This window comes from Camellia sinensis, chromosome 13 (assembly GCF_055761805.1).
Source record: "Camellia sinensis isolate YWXY chromosome 13, ASM5576180v1, whole genome shotgun sequence".
NCBI lineage: Eukaryota > Viridiplantae > Streptophyta > Magnoliopsida > Ericales > Theaceae > Camellia > Camellia sinensis.
The window spans coordinates 149678265-149696928 of record NC_138973.1 but is presented as its reverse complement, the minus strand read 5'-3'; the positions used below and the strand labels follow the sequence as shown (position 1 = coordinate 149696928).

Sequence of the window (18664 nt, the reverse complement as noted above, 5' to 3'; positions counted from 1 at the left end):
AATATTTCTGTCTACATCCGCTTTATGCAATTACGCCGTTATGCCTTATGAAAAAAACACTCTTGTGCTATGGATAATGGGTGTAGAAAGGATTTTTTTGGTGATGGTGAAAAAATTATTTCCCCCTATGCCTTGTGTGAAATGGCCAAACAAGTCAATTTTATATTAGAATGTCTAGCTGCCATTATCGATTGAAGTAATTAAATACAAATATGCAAAAAATTAAACAACAAATTTGTTACACTTACAACTATAGACCAAAATTAACATGAGATACAAAGCATGGAGTATTAATGTGATTGGTCATTTTGATTAACATGCATTGATGGCTATAGCAAAACAAGCTAAATTGTTACTAGGAGGCTTGTCTCAAAGAACGTATAATTATTAGATCGTGTGAAAATTTTGAAATATAGGAATCTCAAGATATAATCAAACTATGAATGTTTTTGAACATGGAGACAACAAGATTTGAGATAGAAAAATCACATACGTACTCAAAAATGAAATGAGCATATTGTTATATACGAAACGTAAATACCAAATATTCATAATTAGTTGATTTACCAAACCCTAACCAAAACATCCTCGATTTGTGCATCAATCATTAACCAGCCAAAAGTCATAATATACCTAGTAAGACCACCCTAATGTCTTTAATTACACAAAAATACTGTACATCCAGAACCAGTTAAGTACTAATAAAACGCCTTCCCACCCAAACAAAAAAAAGTTGTCATGTTCTTCTTCTACTTCTTCTTCTTCTTCTCCTTCAGTCAAGATCAATCCAAAAACCATAAGTTAGCTTACTGAAGTGATTCCAGAACTCGCTTTGTTTGCTGGCAGAGCAATTCTGTCTTCCTCAAGAGTTCAAGTTGGCAGATTTGGACCTTCTTCAATTCTCTTGCAATTTCTGCCATCTTGTTAGAGGCGTCCTCTTTTAGAGTTTGTTTCCCATCCTTGTTAAAACCCCAAATCTTTTGGGACAACTTATAGACTTGTTGGTCATGGGGTTTCGAGGGCAATTGAGCTTTGTTGGCATTGGTCATGTACTTTTTCTTCAGCTTGCGAACTTTATCAGACAACTGTGTTTTCGTAACATGAACATGAATAGAATTCTTGATGGAAAGGTAAAAATCATTTATGTTGGCAGAGGGGTCCAAACCTGTGTCAGCAGTGTGGTGAATAATACCCTCCAGAATCAGAATCTCATCTTCAGGACTCCACAGCCTCTGAAAAAACACCTTCGAAGCACTAGTCTTGTTCAACCTGTCCTCTACAACATCTGCATTCACATTCACTGCCTTGGCCCTCTTCCATTTTCGATTCTCGCTCTCGCTGTCAACAACAGGGCGTTTGGGAGTGGGGTTACATATGGGCTTCTTAGATATGGGCTTCTTATTCTTAGCAGAAGCAGAAGCAGCAGCATTGGATTGCATCATCTTCATATTCGGATCCACTCCGCAATGATCGACGGGGGAAGAATCGGATTCCCCAGAAGAAGAAGAAGAAGAAGAAGAAGAAGATTGGGGATGTTGTGCGGCTGAAGCCGATGAGGGTTTTTTGGGTAGAGGAGCAGGAATCGTATTCTCATCTTCTTTTTCTTCAGATTCTGATTCAGATTCAGATGCTGATCCTTCTTCACCTTCATCTTGATCTACATCTTGCTCTTGCTCTTCGTTTTCTACTTCTTTTTCTTCACATTCTGATTCAGATGCTGATGCTGATTCTGATTCTTCTTCACCTTCATCTTGAGCTGACGACCCGCCTCGCGCTTCTGCTGCGGATTGTTTGTTCTTGGCCATGTTCGAAGAAACAGAGATACAAAATTAGGGCAAAAGATTCTAGTTTATACACTTCCCAAGCGTTGTGCATATATAACCATTCGCATTCCCCATTATATTACAATCAACGCCCCCCATCTAAAAAAAATAAAATTCCCGCGCCCCTTCCCGCGCGCCCAAAACTTAGTAGACATGTTCTGGTGATTTCCCCCCCCCCCCCCCCCCTTCCCGCGCGCCCAAAACTTAGTAGACATGTTCTGGTGATCCCCCCACCAAAAACTTAGTAGACATGTTCTGGTGATCCCCCCACCAAAAACTTAGTAGACATGTTGCTGGTGATTCACCTTCTAAGTCTCTTCCCTAATTTTGTTCTCGTGAGTAGATCACATTAACTATCTGAGGTCCTTTTGTCTGAGGTTGCTATATTGAGAGTCGAGGTCCTCTTGTCTGAGGGTGCTATATTGGGGGTGGAGCTGTTGGCGTCTGAGACAATCTTGACTGTTCTTCTCTTATATTAGCCTCATCAATGAAGTTTCTCAGATGGTCTTGTCTCACCAGATCTTTCAAGTGTGCTTTCAGGGTTCTGCGGTGGAGCTGTTGGCGTCTGAGACAATCTTGACTGTTCTTCTCTTATATTAGCCTCATCGATGAAGTTTCTCAGATGGTCTTGTCTCACCAGATCTTTCAAGTGTGCTTTCAGGGTTCTGCAATCCTGAGTCAATGTGCCCATTTTCATTGTGATAAGTACAATATCTGTCAAGGTTTCTTCTTATGAATTCTCTTGGTGCCTTTGTTGTGATTCTGAAATAAGGTTGATTCTTTAACCTTAGAATGAAATGTAATTTCTAAAAGGTGAAAAAAAAATTAATTGAAAAAAAATTTGTCAGTAAAATGTTTAAATTTCTATTTAAAAACCAACGTAAAATCATTTTTTGAATTTATGTTTATTCCTCAAATTTACAAAATGAGACAACAATTTATAAACCAAAAAAATTATCAAACAAGTTTTTATGACAGTTTTTTAAATTTTTGTAAATATAAATTGAAAACTGAAAATGAAATGGTCAAATATGCCTCAGATGGTAAAAATGTCGTAAAATTAACATATAATTAAATAAGTTACCAATGTAAGAAATGACTTATTAAAAGATTCTTAGATTATGTATGGTTTGATTTTTAGAATTTTTTTTAAAATTAAAAATTAATTTGGTTAAGAAATAAAAAATAATTATTATTTAAGAGTAAAAAGTAATTATCATTTTAACTTTTGGACAGGTTATATACATGCGTATGACCGTTTTAATTTAATTTGAAAAAAATAATTTCTAACCACTCAAAAGATAAAAATTATATAAAAATGATAATTATTTTTTATTTTTTTATTTCTTAACCAAATTAATTTTTAATTTTTTTTTAAAAAAATCTAAAAATCAAACCATACATAGCCTAAGAATATTTTGATAAGTCATTTCTTACGTTGGTAACTTATTTAATTATTTGTTAATTTTACGATATTTTTACCATCTGAAGCTTGTTTGGTAACCATTTCATTTTCAGTTTTCAATTTATATTTACAAAATTTTAAAAAACTGTCATAAAAACTTATTTGATAATTTTTTTGGTTTATAAATTGTTGTCTTAGTTTGTAAATTTGAGGAAAAAAACGTAAATTCAAAAAATGAGTTTACATTGGTTTTTAAATAGAAATTTAAAAATTTTACTAATAAAAAATTTTTTCAATTAATTTTTTTTCAATTAATTTTTTTCCCAATTAAATTTGTTTTCAATGAATTTTTTTTCCAATTAATATTAACCAAGTGGGCAATTGGTAATACTACTTTAAACCTTAGGGAGGGATTGTAATTTCTAAAATATGAGGGGTGTCAATGTAATTTACCTAGTGAGGGCAAAATTGATATTTAAAAAAATTAAATTGTTGAGGGGAGAATCTATAATGAAACTTTAAAACTTGGGGAGGCAGATGTAATTTTTAAAAGTTAAGAGAGAGAACTATAATAAATATAAACCTCAGAGGGTGTCCGTGTAATTTACCCAAAAAGAAATACCAACCTTTCCAATTCTAACAATATAATAATTATATAAAAATAATATTCATTACTAATAAAATATTTAATTTAATAAGAAAAAATCAATATATATATATATATATATATTTTATACAAAAGAAAATCAAATGTTTCTTACCATTCACTTCTCTAAGTCAAAGATTCATTCTCATTCACTATACTTTTTACAAGTTTTTCTATAAAAAGTTAAAAAAATCTTTTCAAACATATATTGCTTTTTTTCTAATTATTTTGAAAACTAACTAATTTAATTAATTTTTTAATAGTGACTTTCTGTCATGTTTTCAAAACAACCCCCATCTCACATTTTAACAAAAAAAAGTGTTCCAAAATAATAATAATAATAATAAAAATAATCTCTACTCTAATGGGGCCTAGTGCTAGTACAAATTTATAAATTTTGTTAACAATATGAGTTTTCTTTAAAACTTTGCACATAATATGTAATTATATTCTCTCTAGTTGGATATTTTAATTAGACGGTCCACTCGGTTCATTGAGGATCCATTTTGGGTCCATTTTAATAATTCAATTCGTTCATTTTTTTGGATCTTTCGAGGAGATCATGCATATCAAAAATTAGATTGATCGAATATTGAAATATACTCAATCAGATCACATGTATTTCAAAAATAACTAATGTACTACTTCTAAAATTATATTGTCCATTAATTTTTTTTGAGACAAATGTGATCCAATCAAATGGCTCCCAATGTCAGATCTATTTGATTTTTGATACGCATGATCTCTTCAGGGACCCTACAAAATAAACGGTATAGATCGTCGGGCCTATAGTGGGTTAAATTGGATGGTCTAATGAAATATTCCAACTAAAAATAATCGAATCCTTACTTTTTTTAAGCACTATCTTATTTACTATAAGTTTATTTTAAGCTAGGGAGAATTACACTAACGGTCCTTTTAGTTTGAAACTTGTGTCACTTTGGTCCCTTAACTTTTCAATTATGATATATTTGATCCTAAATTTTGAATCTCAATCGAAATAAAGATAATTAAAGACATTGTTGCTTTGTTTCAAGGGCAAAGTCGTCAATTTGATCAAACATATATTAATTTGACAAAAATAAATGTCAAAATAAAATTTTAAAAATTATTTCTACCCACCAAAGATAAAATTATATAAAAATGGTAAATCTTTTACATTTTTATTTATTTATTTTATTTTTTTACCAAATTAATTTTTAGTCTATGTTTGGATGATGATCATATAATGAGTGATAGTTTTTGTTGATGTTTTTGGATGGTTATCATGTAATAGATGGTTGTATTTGTTATTAACAGATATTCTTGGATGATTATTATGTAATGGATAGTTGTTACGCTTTAATGTGTAATAGATATGTTTAATATATGAAATATTTTTAGTTTTGAATTTTTTAATTTAATAGATTAGTTTAATAATGATATCAAAATTGTTATCATATTTGACTTTTAAAAAAAATAGAAACTAATTTAATGAAAATTGATATAAAAAATTATTTAAAAAAATTATTTCCATCCTCCCAAAAGATAAAATTATATAAAAATAATGTATTTTTAATTTTTTTCACCAATTTAATTTTTAGTTTTTTAGAAAAAAATTCTTGAAAATAGATTCTAAAAACCAAGCTAAGCAGAACTTTATAACCAAGAAAGTTCTAACATTATTGGTTAAAAAAAAAGGTCACTACATTTCAAATAACATATAAATTAATCAACACAGAATAAGTTGTATGACAACTTTACCTTTGAAATGGACCGTTTGCAAATGAAATATCTTTAATTGTCATTATTTGGAACAAGATTCAAAATTCAGGGTCAAATGTATCACAATTGAAAAGTCAGGAATTAAAGTGACAAAAGCATTAAATTACCGGGACTATTAGTGTAAGTCACCCTTTAAGCTAATAAGTCGAGAGTACCAAAGGAAGACCGCAGTCGGCTCATTTATGTAATTAAGTTAAGTAGATCTCAAATTTATCAAATATTTAACAAGATAGTGTTTGATAAAGCTGAAAACTGAAAACTAAATTCTGAATTTTTAAGTTGAAAAGTAATTTGATAAAAATTAAAGTGCTAAATTAAAAACAAATTTTTTGATATTTATAAGATCAAATTTGAAAATTATTATTTTCAAATTGTGTCTTTCAATTTTTATATTATGATGGTGAGTTGGTAGTGGTGGAGAAGGCAACGATGTTAGCTACGGAACTGATGGCAATGGTAATGGAGATACATGGATAATGGTTGTGATGATGGTGGAAATGTAATGTCGTGCAGACAAAAAAAGAGGTGGTGGCGGCTATGTAATGATGGTGGTGATTATGGAAATGGTGGCAGTAGTTATGGAGATAAAGGGTTATAGCAATTGTTATAGTGGTAGTAGTAATGGCAATAGAGATTGTGGTAGTGGTATTCTAACGGTTCCGGTTTAGACCTCACCTTTATCATGTTCTTAGATTTGGAATTCCATATCTTTAATTGTAGTTATAACCTTTTCACCTTTTTTCTTAGTTGAGTTTTGTTGTTTGGGAGTTGTTGGTTTTGTTTGAAATAGGTTGGGGGTTAGTTTTTCAAAAGAGTTGTTGTCTAGTTCATTTCTTGTTCGCTCAAGCTGTGTTTTGGTCGTTCAAGCGGCCTTTGAGATCTCCTAGTATTTTTGCATGTCTATAAAACTTCTAGGAGTAGGGCAATTTTCGCTCAAGCGATCTTTCCTGTGCTCGAGCGATCATCTGCAGTCTACAAAACTTCTGGGAGGTCAACCAAGATGGTTCCAAGATGATCCTAGGTGTTAACGCTCAACGCCCTAGGTGTAAGAGGCTCAAAATGTGACCTAGGTATGAGGTAACAAAGGTAGATAGCCTAGATTCAACACACAAAGTAAGAAACAAAGCATGGATCTTACACTTAGACAAAAACACAATAGCACAAAATACGACATGATCCCATACTTAGACAAATTTTCAAAGTTCACAAAATGCAAGCTTGCAGCATCTCCACTTGTAGGCTTGCATATGGAGATGCTGGGAGCTAACAAACCAAAAACCATGCAAATTCTCAAGAATATGACTAAGGCAAAATGAGGGCTGTTATAAAATGTTAGAATGTTTTTGGTCTTGTAAACTAGAATGGTTTTTTTTTTTTTTTTTTTTTGCAAATGTTTGAAACTCATTCATCTACCTCTTTACTTTGGTATTATTTGTGAGGCCCCTAACCTTTGTAAAACCTATGAAGTCCTTGACTTTTGAATTCTTTCAATCAAGACCCTCAAATCCTTATTTGTCTTCAATTCTAGTTATAGATTCGAACATGCGTGTAGACCGCCCGAACTTCCTCCGCACGCCCCCCTTTCGGAGAGGGTGCGGATTTGGGTTCATAGCTACTACAGTTCGGACTCCTATCACGGTTCTGTATCTAGTCTCACAAAGTGCAATGTAAGACTGATAAATCACCAAAGAGTCCAAATCCGGCAAATTGTTTTTGGAAAATCGATTTTAATTAAGAAGTGCCAAACATGGACTACTTTGCCAGATTATAGAGTCGCCACCTACATGTTTTGTTTTTTGAGAAATTTAGGAAACCCTGACTCGTGCCTAAGGCCACGTGTCCGTCATCACCAAAGTTGCCTCGGCTCGGGAACTTGGGTACGAGGAGGGAAGGTCATGAAATGAGCACCCCTGCTCTCCCGATCAAAGGATCAGCCTTTACTAATCATGATATGTTGTTTTGAAAACACATGTGTTCTTATTCCGGTTATTTAGCTAGCTTACTATGTGATGCGCACAGCATACAAGTATAGACTCAATCACGACAATTGGAACAAAATAACTCATGTTTGTTTTCGAAAATGGTTTGAAAGTGCTACTCGCAAGTAGGCTAAAGCGCGGATTTGCCACCCTCAAGTGGGCTTAAAACATAATTTTGCCACTTTGCACAGTGGGCTTAAAACTCGCATTTATCGAATTGTCCCAATTCAGGCAACGAAGCCATCATTCAAAGGCATTCATGCAGTTAAGCACTTAAGCAAGTAGCCTCATGGAAAGCATGCTATCATCGCAACACTCACACACATGCAAGTATGCTAAAGCGTAAACACTTACAGCGTACTCCAAGCCAAAACAGAGAACTAGTTAGAAATCATGTATGACCCTAGCTATGTTAAAATACCTAATGCAACACATGCAAAAATGCAACTAAATAGGCTCGGCTATCTAAGATGGCATATGAAATGCAACAATTTGATAACATGCTTTGAAATAGGTATTCAAATAAGTATTGAAAGACAATGCAGTTTGTATGATACGCCGAGCCCGGTGCATGCATGACAAATGAATGATGCATGCATGCAAGCATAAGGTATGCTAATCGAAATATGCCCTAATCTAACCACTGAAAGCAGAAAAGTAAAAGGGAGAAAGACGTGGGGTTGGAAGACATTCACACACACACGCATACTTATTACAACATTGTGCCCTCTCGGAGGAGGGTCCGAATAAATAAGCTAAGCTAAGCTACGTACTACAAATCAACTAATTAATTACTCTAGCTAATTAATTATTACAGGATCGAATTGAATAACTAGCTACACTAAACTAATTAATTATGAATCGAATTAATCAATTAGCTAATCTAAGCTAATTAGAATATTACAAAATAAACTAAGCTAAATTAATTACAGCACATGTAATTAACTACAACTAGCTAATGAAGCGATGAAAATGGCCTCGCAGACGAGAGAGGCATGCATGCTTGGTCGCGTCCTCCCGAAAATCCACTACCTTGCCTCTAAATGCCTCTGTTTGCAATCTTTTAACTTCTGAAAATTGTGCCAACCTCCAGATTGCTTTTGTTTGATCCCAAGAACACACTGGTGGTTGATTGGCTATGATTGGTGGACATCGGCCAACACTGGTGGCCGGTCGGCCACTGATTCCTGCAATTTCTCCTTTTGCTGCAACAGAGCACAAACAGAGGCATGGCAGTGTATTTGCAAGGAAATGTGTGTGCAACTACCCTCCTTATCATATCTCAAGCTCAAAGGAGCGTAGTACTCGGCTCTCAAGCCACCAACCACGCATCACAATGCATGGTGGCCAAAGAGTCAAGCTTGCACAATGTTAGTGAATTGTCACGACCCAAACCCGCCCCTATAGGTTTAGCATCGTAACTAGCCAGTAATCCTTGGATTACCGAAGGCCTCTGAACAGATTAACAAGATTAAGGGGCTAGCGGAAGCTAATACATAAATATAGTTGTCCAATGAGTTGTGCTGACTTATATGAAACAGAATATTTAAAACTTTATATACATAATCGGTAGTCAAACATTATACCCACACACATTATAGTATTTTAAGTACAGCCAACAACATCAAATCAAGGGTTGGTTTGGGGTGTCCTAAAAAAGTACACTTTTTGTCTTTTTACGAAAAGATGTGCAGAAAAGTAGAGAGGTGATGTGATGGAAAAAAGATAAAAAGATAAAAAGATGGATTATATTGGTTATGCCAAACGAGGCCCAAGTCTTAAATAAACAGAAACCACAGAACTTAAACACAGGACACTTCGGGAACCTCCACGTGAGGCACAATGGTTGGCTGACAACAGAACACGGATCCAGACAAATGCCTTCAGGCTCGGGCTCCAGAATGCTCACCTATACATATATATACACACAGTGAGTTAAAGCCCAATGAATAACATTAAGGTAAAGGGTTTAGTGAACGATATCCGAATATATCATAAGCAGAAAACAGATCAGAGCATAATCATTCTCATATCAGAACATAATAATGGTACATCCCATAGAACACATCACAAAACGTCTTCTGACTAGAGTAATCGGTTTTGGATACTGATTAAACACATATTACCACAATGAAGTGGCTAACGAGATCTCGTAATTACTTGTATGTCATGGACCCGCATTTTCATGCCATCCCCCATGACTTGGGACTATCTATGGATACCATAATAGATTTCAAACTTGGGATGTTCGTTCACGTAAACATATATCATTTCAGAAATCATAGCTTATTACATTTCATTTGGAACATAATTTATATCAATATATCTTTACAGAAATGTTACTCACAGTGGTTCCAGTAAGTGGTCAATCAATCCTCGAGTCTTGACCTACAATCACAAAATACATAACACAAGCATGTCTTATCATTACACATTCATGTGGCCAACACGGCTTAGCTTACATCATATTGATTCTTGTTATTCCATAACACATTGCCTAAAACACACACACTTGCAGTCTCGGAACTTAGTACATTCTTTCCTTAGTGTGTTTCTAATCCATAACCTCATTACTATGGCTTAATTAAGGCTTAGGAATGCCTAAGATGTAATGAGGATGCCAAAACATGCCTTGGAACACTTAGTCAAATTTTCTGAAAATAAGGTCCGCGCTCGAGCGTAGCTTTCCTCGCTCGAGCGGATATGCAAAATGTGAATGGTTGCTCGAGCGCACATTCCTTCGCTCGAGCGATCTGTAAAAGACATGAAACTTTTGGGAGCTTGCAATTCACGTTCGAGCGGACTTTTGGTCACTCGAGTGTGAACTCCCACGCTCGAGCGTGGATGCAAATTCTAGAATTTCCAAATTGCACCTTCAAGCTCAAAACTCGAATTCCAACCTTCAAAACACATCTCTTGGGCCCTAAAACTTGAGATAACATAGTAAACTTGTAAAACATGATGAATTAAGAATTATTTCATAAAATCATGGCCCAAGAGTTTGTTAAAAACTCACAATTTCAACTTAAAACATGATGAATGTTCATGAACACAACATGCATGAATTTTTCTTGTATTAAACTTCTCAAAACATGATCAAACACCCCAAAACAACTTGAAACTTGATGATTTCCCTAAATGAAGATGAATTTCAAACATGCAAGAGAGGATTCATGGAAATCATGCTCAATTGGTAAGAAAATGCACATGCATGCATGAATTGCCACTCAAAACTTTATTCTAAGCTCAATATACACCTCAAACTCATAATCTTGAAGAAATTTCATGTTAAATGACTTAGTTACAGAATCTAGAGGTTGTAATTGTTGGAAATGGTAGAAAAATTCTGGGTAAAACCAGAATTTTTTCTCAAGTTTGGTCTATTTTTCAGGTGGGCCCCGAGCGTCGATTTACTCGGGTCAAAGTGGTAACGCGTTCTATGCCACGTTGTGATTCACGTGGTATATTTGGTTTGCTCAAAACCATTACCGAGTGAATGGGAAATTGAAGCCAAAGTGTGCTCCATGGAAATGGAGTTTAGGTGGAAATTCCTTAAGGTTGTAAATTGGCTTGTGCCACATTGATTTGGTGGGAAGTTTTGAAAGGGTTTATAAGGCTTGGGTTAGATACTTAGGGTGTGCCCCAAGGGGTACCTAAGTGTTTTAGAGGGAGAGGTTATGGGCAAAATGGGCTAGACCCATTGGACCCAAAAATCACCACACGCGCGCGCGCCGCCACCGCCGTCCGTCCGGTCGGGCGGGCTGGGCTGGGCCTGGGCTTGGGCGCGGGTATGTGGTTGGTTTTATTTTTATTAAAATAAAATCCAGAATTCAAATTAAACTGGTTTGGATTTACTGTTCATCCAAACAGGGCCCTTCCCGTTTTCAAACAGAATTAAACTGGTTTGGATTTACTGTTCATCCAAACAGAGCCCTTCCCGTTTTTTTTTTGAATTATTAACCCAACAGATTCAAATCTGTTTAAATTTGAAACTAACAGGTTTCATACCCGTTCAATTCAAAACCAAGAGCCACCTTTACATCTATAAATAGACTAGCCTCCCATTTGGAAATATACTCCAATTTTCGTACTCCTTCTTCTGCTATAAATTTATTCTTCATTTTGCATTAAGTTCTTGTTACAGAGAGTATAAACACTTAGTGTGTTCGACGAACGAATAAATTGTAGTGCTGCTTTTATTCGTTGATAGATCATTTTATCCTGGGAGATAGACGTCCAGATTCTGAAAGCACCGTGGAGATGACGAATCTGTCTTAAGGACACAGTGTCAAACACTAGACTTGATCAGATTATAATTCGAAGAAATTAAATCAAGTAAGTTATTTAATTAATTTTTGTGTTATTGTTATTTATTTAAATCAGATTTTAATTTTGTTTTTGTAACAAAATAAAATCTGTTTTTATTTATTTATTTTTTATTTCGAGTTTGATTTTTGTAATCAAACAAATTCTCTCATTTTCTTTATTTCTTTAAATTCTAGTTGTTGTTTTGTACACAATAGAATTAAATCTTTTAAATACAGTGAAGATTGTCCAATAGTAATCTTACCTAGAGTCTTGAATTACTCTTGTTCTAGCACAATCTTTGATCAATTCAAGCTATAGCCTTCAATTCTTCTTCAATCTCTTCCTTTCTCTCTCTAGAATTGTGCTCCCTCTCTCTCTAAAATGTTTCACCAGAATTTTCCACTCAAGGGATAAAAGAAAATGAGCTTAAGGGTTACATATAAAGCTAGGGTGCTAAAATACAGTAATTAGAATATTAGGCTAACCAAACATAACTTAATTAATCGTTCTGAATCAATTTTTAATAAAACATGCCATATGGTTCTAAAAATTCCAAATAACATATTGACGTAATCAATTTCGATTTCGGATGCCGATAATGCTTTCAATTTACAAATTAAAGTGGAATTCCAAACAGATATTCCTATAAGTAACAGATAGAAAGCCAAATATCATGCAAATCACATAATAAACCCATAATTTATTTTAATCCTCTCATTAACATCATTAATTACGGATTAGTGGCTAATTACGGATAAGGGTTGTTACATGAATGCACACATAAGACTCTAAGTGTCGTCACCCTATCATGCATGATCAAGGGTGACAACAACCAAGAAACGCAACACTATTCATCACTTTGAGTATGAAACGTGCCACATTTCTAACATTTGGATTAACGTCTGATCCAAACACATGCAATGCAACACACATATGTTATCTTGGCATGTTTTACTTTGCTCGATTCTTGTTTACACATTTTACATTACCAATCCATTCTTTAATTGGTTAAGTCTAACATGCAAGTCCTCTAAGGAGAGGAGGTCAACCAAAAGAATGGATTAAGGCATAGGAGAGACCATGCCTTTGACTAGGAGAAACCCTCAATAGAGGGTTAAAGCCATTTAAGCATAAATCTTAATCCCAAGCTCAAACACAATCTCAAGGCCAAACAACCCTCAAATGAAATAGAAGAATGAAGAAATGAGGGAGGTGGGAGATGTTTAGTGCTGAAATGGCATGCTAAAGACCTTAAAGCATGCAAGCAATGCAAACATGGCATGTTGAGGACCAAAAACATCAAAGCTAGTAAAGAGCAATACACAAGAGGCATGCACTACATAGCACAAATGTCCAAACCAGCCCTGGACAGAGCTCAATCATGCCAAAATAATGTCCTAAACATGCTGAAATGGAAGCTCAAAATGCTAGAAGAACATGCACACATGTTAGCCTATAAGCAAGGCATAATACACAACCCTCAAAAGCTATAAAGAAGTGAAATATATGAGAGTGTGACTACACTATATGCATTGAAATTACATGCTAAATGGTGCCATACCATGCAAACATTACAAGCATAACATGTTAAAGGCCTCAAAATTCAAAGCTAGTCAAGGCCCTTTACACTACAATCATACTAAGAAATGCTCAAATGACCTTGACCATTCAAAATAGAGTTAAAGCATGCTAAAACATGAGTAAAAGCATGCTGGAGTGTAGCCAAAATAAGCTAGAATAATGGGCTAAAGTAGCAAGCATGCAAAGTTAGTGAGCAAGGTTACACTACAAGTGTAAGAAGCAAGCAACCAATGATCAAACAAGCCAAAAACAAAGTCATGGCAGGTCTAAAAAGTCACAAAAGCATGCTTGAACAAAGCCACAAAGAAGTAGAAACACATGCTCATTTAGTAGGCCATCAACACATGCAAGCAAGAGAAGATGAGAGGGGACAACCCCCTCCTATTTTGGACTTCAAAACCACCTTTCCACCACTAAAATTCCTCTGGAATTCAGTAGTTAAAAGGCCAAAAAGAGATAGTTTGAATAGCCGTAAAAGGTGGTACAAAAGCTTAGCAAATAAGCAACCAAAGAGGGTAGACCACCCCTAACCCCAACAAGGACTCAAACCAACATTTTTAACACTTAAAAATAGAGCTTTTTGTAGTTAACAACCAAGCCTAAAACAGCACGCAAAGGTGGCTAAGATGGTATACAAAAATAAGCTTAAAAAGGGAATATGCTCACCTTTGAAGCATAGTAGCAAGAGGACAACTTCTGAACCAAAAACCAGCTTTAGGAGGCCCAAACAAGCCTTAAGGAATCTCAGCTCCAAGGTCAAGATGTTTCGCTAAGAGGGTTGTGTGCAAAAATGTGAAGAAAACACACTTTCAAGCTCAATATAGCACAATATATATATATATATATAGAGAGAGAGAGAGAGAGAATTCTACAGAGAGAGGGAAATTTCAGCTCTGAAATTTTGTAACCCTCAAATAGGGAGAGGGAGCTCCCCTTATATAGGAAATGCAAGCAAAAAGCTTGCTTCATCCCTCCATACACGTGTATAGAGGATGAGTTCAGTGTTCAACAGCTGGAACAGCTGGCACCAAAAATATCTGCAAAAGCAGAAAAAAGGGCTTCAGCCAAAATCAGCAAGGCCGACCGGCCACCACTGATGGCCGATGGAAGCAAGGCCTAGCCGATGGGTTGTAGGGCTGGCCAACAGGCCACCCTCTTCCCCCAGAAACAAAGATGCAAGTCCTTGGTGCACAACCAAGCACAAAATAGACAAGTCAAGAGGTCTGAAGGCAAGGGACTTTGCCAAGAACTTCAGGCGCTCTAAACGAACACGAGCATCGATGATCATCGAGTGTTCAAACAATGACGTCAAGTCTTAAGGACGGTCGAAAATGGGATGTCTACAATGTGCGCCAACCGAAAACTCGAAAACCCTAATTGAACCTGGAACTCAGTAATCATTTCCAAAACCCTAATAATAATTAAATTAATTTTCTAATTATCTTTTACACACAAAAATCCTAGGTTTTCGGTTCTCAATATGATTCACCATTTAATCTGAAATAAAGAAATTTTAACCGAATTGAAAACCCTAAATGAAAATTTGCTTGAATACATGATCTAAGGGTGGTGAATATACTAGGAACATAACTTTTCGCAAGGAGCTTCCACTAGGAAAGCGCAAGCAACTTGTAGGAATCCCACGGATGATGAAGAGGAATGGACCAATGGAGTTCGTTGTATAGGCAAGTATCCATCCAACTCACACAAACCAATCACAACTCACGCGCCACAATGTACACTATGCACCAGCCCCCCAAAACTAATCACACCCCGAAGGACTAAGAAGCTTGACGAATGTAATAAAAACATTTAGAGAAGCTAAGCAAGCACCGGTTAGCGCGACTACAAATAACAAAGGCAACAGGCAACTTCCGAGGGACATACTTTTCGTAACAAGCTTCCACTAGGAAAGCACAGGCAACTCGTTTCTTAAGTCAAAGCCAACCAAATGGAAATTACTCGAGGGACATGCTTTTCGCAAGGCAGCTTCCAACGTAGACAACTTGTAGGCAAGTCAAAGCCAACCTAATGGCAATTACCTGAGGGACATAACTTTTTGTAAGGAGCTTCCATTAGGAAAGAGCAGGCAACTTGTAGACAAGTCAAAGCCAATCTAATGGCAATTAACTAAGGGACATATCTTTTCACAAGGAGCTTCCACTAGGAGAGCGTAGGGAACTTGTAGGAATCCCACGGATGATGAAGAAAAATGCACTAGTGGAGTTTGCCACACATGCAGGAATCCATCCAACTCACACAAACCAATCATAACTCACACGCCACAACGTACACTATGCACCAACCCCCCAAAATGAATAACACCTCGACGGACTGAGAAACCTGATGAACGTGTGAAAACATTTAGGGAAGCCGAGCAAGCACCGGTTAGCACGACTGCAAATAACAAAGGCAACAGGCAACTTCCATGGGACATACTTTTCGCAACAAGCTTCCACTAGGAAAGCACAACCAACTCGTAAATCAAAGCCAACCAAATGGCAATTACCCGACGGACATGCTTTTCGCAAGGCAACTTGTACATAAGTCAAAGCTAACCTAATGGCAATTACCTGAGGGACATTTTTTTCGCAAGGCAACTTTCGTAAGGGAAGGGCAGCCAACTTGGAGGCAAAAGTCAAAGCCAACCCAATGGCAATTACCCGAGGGACATACTTTTCGAAAGGAGCAGAGCAAGCAAGGCTGCGAAGGCCGCCCGTAGGCTGGGCTGGCATGCTGACAAGGCCATAAGCAGGCCAGGCTGCCAAGGCCGTGTGCAGGCTAGGCTACCATGTAGCCAAGGCCGCGCACATGTGATGCTACCATGCCACCTTAGATAGGCGCATGCCAAATAGCCATGCTGCCTAGGCCGTGGGCATGCCATGCTACCTAGGCCTAAGGCTTGACATGCTACCAAGGCCACACGCATGCCAAGATGCTAAGGCCGTACACAAGCCAAGCAACCATGCTGGCTAGGCCGCAGGCATGCCACGTTGCCTAGGCGTCTCGTAAGCCAGGCTGCCATGCTGTGGGCTTAACATGCTGCTAAGGTTGCGTGCAAGCTAGGCAGACATGCTGGCTAGGCCGCAGGCATTCCATGCTACCTAAGCCGCACACAGGCCAGGCTACCGAGGATGTGCGCAGGCTAGGCTGGCATGCTGCCAAAGCTGTGAGTTTGACATCCTGCCAAGGCCGCGCCAGGCTAGGATGACATGTTGCCTAGGTCGCGAGTAGGCCATGTTGCCAAGGCCACGCACAGGCCAGGCCGCCAGGTTGGCTAGGCTGCGGGCATGCCATGCTGGTATGCTGCATAGGCTGCGGGCATGCTGCATAGGCTGCGGGCAGGCCTTGTTGCCAAGTTGGCTAGGCCACAAGCATGTCATATTGCAACATCAAGGGTGCGGACCTGCATGTGTACATGCCAAGCTGGTATGCCGACTAGGTTGCGGCCAATGCCGTGCACAAGCCATACAACGCTACCAGCCAAGGCTGCCATGCCACCGCCACTATCGTGGGCCGCCACTCAATACATTCCATGCTTGGCTATGGAGTTTCAATGCCACAAGCCAAGCAATGGCATATGCCAAGCACGCACCCTAGCATAGGCATGGCCTGTGGCCTGGCCATGTTGGCTAGCCTTAAGGGAGGTGCCCCCTTTATAGTGTCTTGTTAAGCCTTTTTCCATCTGGCAGGAAGAAACATCACCTATGCTCGAGGAGTCATAATGAGATTTTTTTTTAAAAAGTAACTTTTTTTTTTCACGAATTTTCAATCATAACTCAAAGAAAATAAATCAAGACACCATAAAATATATATATATATATATATTTGGCCACCAGAATATTTTATTTTAATATTTAAAAAATAATGAAAATTAGTAAAAATAGCGAAAAAATTGTAGAAATGAATCCAATAATTAAAGGATGAGGCACTTGTAATTATATTAATTTTTAAATATTTTTTAAAATTTTTATTTATTTTATTTTAATTTTTACAAATAAATAAATATTTAAAAAAATTCAAAAAATTAAAGAAAAATAGCAAAAAAAAAAAAAAGAAAAAAAGAAAAGGAAATGACATTAAAAAAAATACTAGTCTATTATATATGGCATGGTTTAGGTAAGAATATAAAACAATCATGTTCAAAACAAACGTTAAAAATGTACGAAGTACGACACATTGTCGGACAAAGCGCTAAAAGACACAATAAGTGATACAAAATAACCAGTGCAATGTGACATGAAATAATTTGCAATTGGATAACGTGATGATGCCTCGAAAAGTATTCGCGGCTCGATGTGCAAAGCCGAGGATGTTGCTTTTGCCGCTATCTTGGCTGCTGCCTTGGCTGCGGATTGTGTTGCGGCTAGTGCTGCTGCCTTGGCTGCGACCTAGGGTGCAGCATGCACTGCTGCTTTGGTTGCGACCTTGGCTGTGCTGCAGCATGTGCTATTGCCTTGATTGCTGACTTGGCTGCGGCCTTGGCTGTGCGACCTTGGCTGCTGTCTTGAGTGCTGCCTTGGCTATGGCTTGTGCTGCGGCCTTGGCTGCTGTCTTGACTGCTACCTTGGCTGTGGCCTATGCTGCGACATGTGCTTCTGCATAGGTTGCGGCCTTGGCTATGGCCTGCGCTACTGCTTGGGTTGTGCTACCTTAGCTGTGGCCTAGGCTGCTGCCTTAGCTGCGGCCTTGGCTGTGGCCTATGTTGCGGCACGTGCTGCTGCCTTGGCTACGGCCTGGTTGCAGCATGTGCCGCTGTCTTGACTGCTACCTGGGCTTCGACCTTGGTTGCGGCCTATGCTGCTGCTAGGGCAGGCGCCAGAGCCATGGATTGCGTTGTTATTGTTATCATTAGAAGTGCGTGGTATGCGAAGGCGTGCTAAGGCGTGCACGAATGTGCGCACAACTCGCTCACTACAGTCAAAAGATAACCGTGCGGGTGGCGCACAAGCCACACTACACAGGTCGTGCGCAGGACAGGTTACCCAGGACATGCGCATGCTAGGCCAGGCTGCCAAGGCCGTAAGCGGGCCAAGCCACGTAGGCCTCTTAACAGAATGCCATGCTACCCAGGCCGCATGCAGGCCAGGCAGCCAAGGCCGTGGGCATGCTAGGCCATGCTGCCTAGGTCGTGCGTATGCTAGGCGGCCCAAACCGC

General features: G+C 37.7%; 1 protein-coding gene across 2 annotated transcripts; it reads right to left on the bottom strand.

The window, feature by feature from the left end:
- Positions 1-494: 494 nt before the first annotated feature.
- On the bottom strand, positions 495-2289 carry LOC114317113 (uncharacterized). 2 transcript variants are annotated; one of them, XM_028263811.2, is made up of 2 exons: positions 1166-2008; positions 495-1085 (listed from the first exon to the last, which is right to left on the bottom strand). In XM_028263811.2, the coding sequence occupies exons 1-2, from the start codon at positions 1803-1805 to the stop codon at positions 1078-1080; spliced, it is 648 nt and encodes a 215-aa protein (XP_028119612.2). In that variant the 5' UTR covers positions 1806-2008; the 3' UTR covers positions 495-1077. The 2 variants fall into 2 exon arrangements, with proteins under 2 accessions (XP_028119612.2, XP_028119610.2); XM_028263809.2 differs by having other exon boundaries at positions 495-2289.
- Between the last annotated feature and the right edge of the window lie 16375 nt (positions 2290-18664).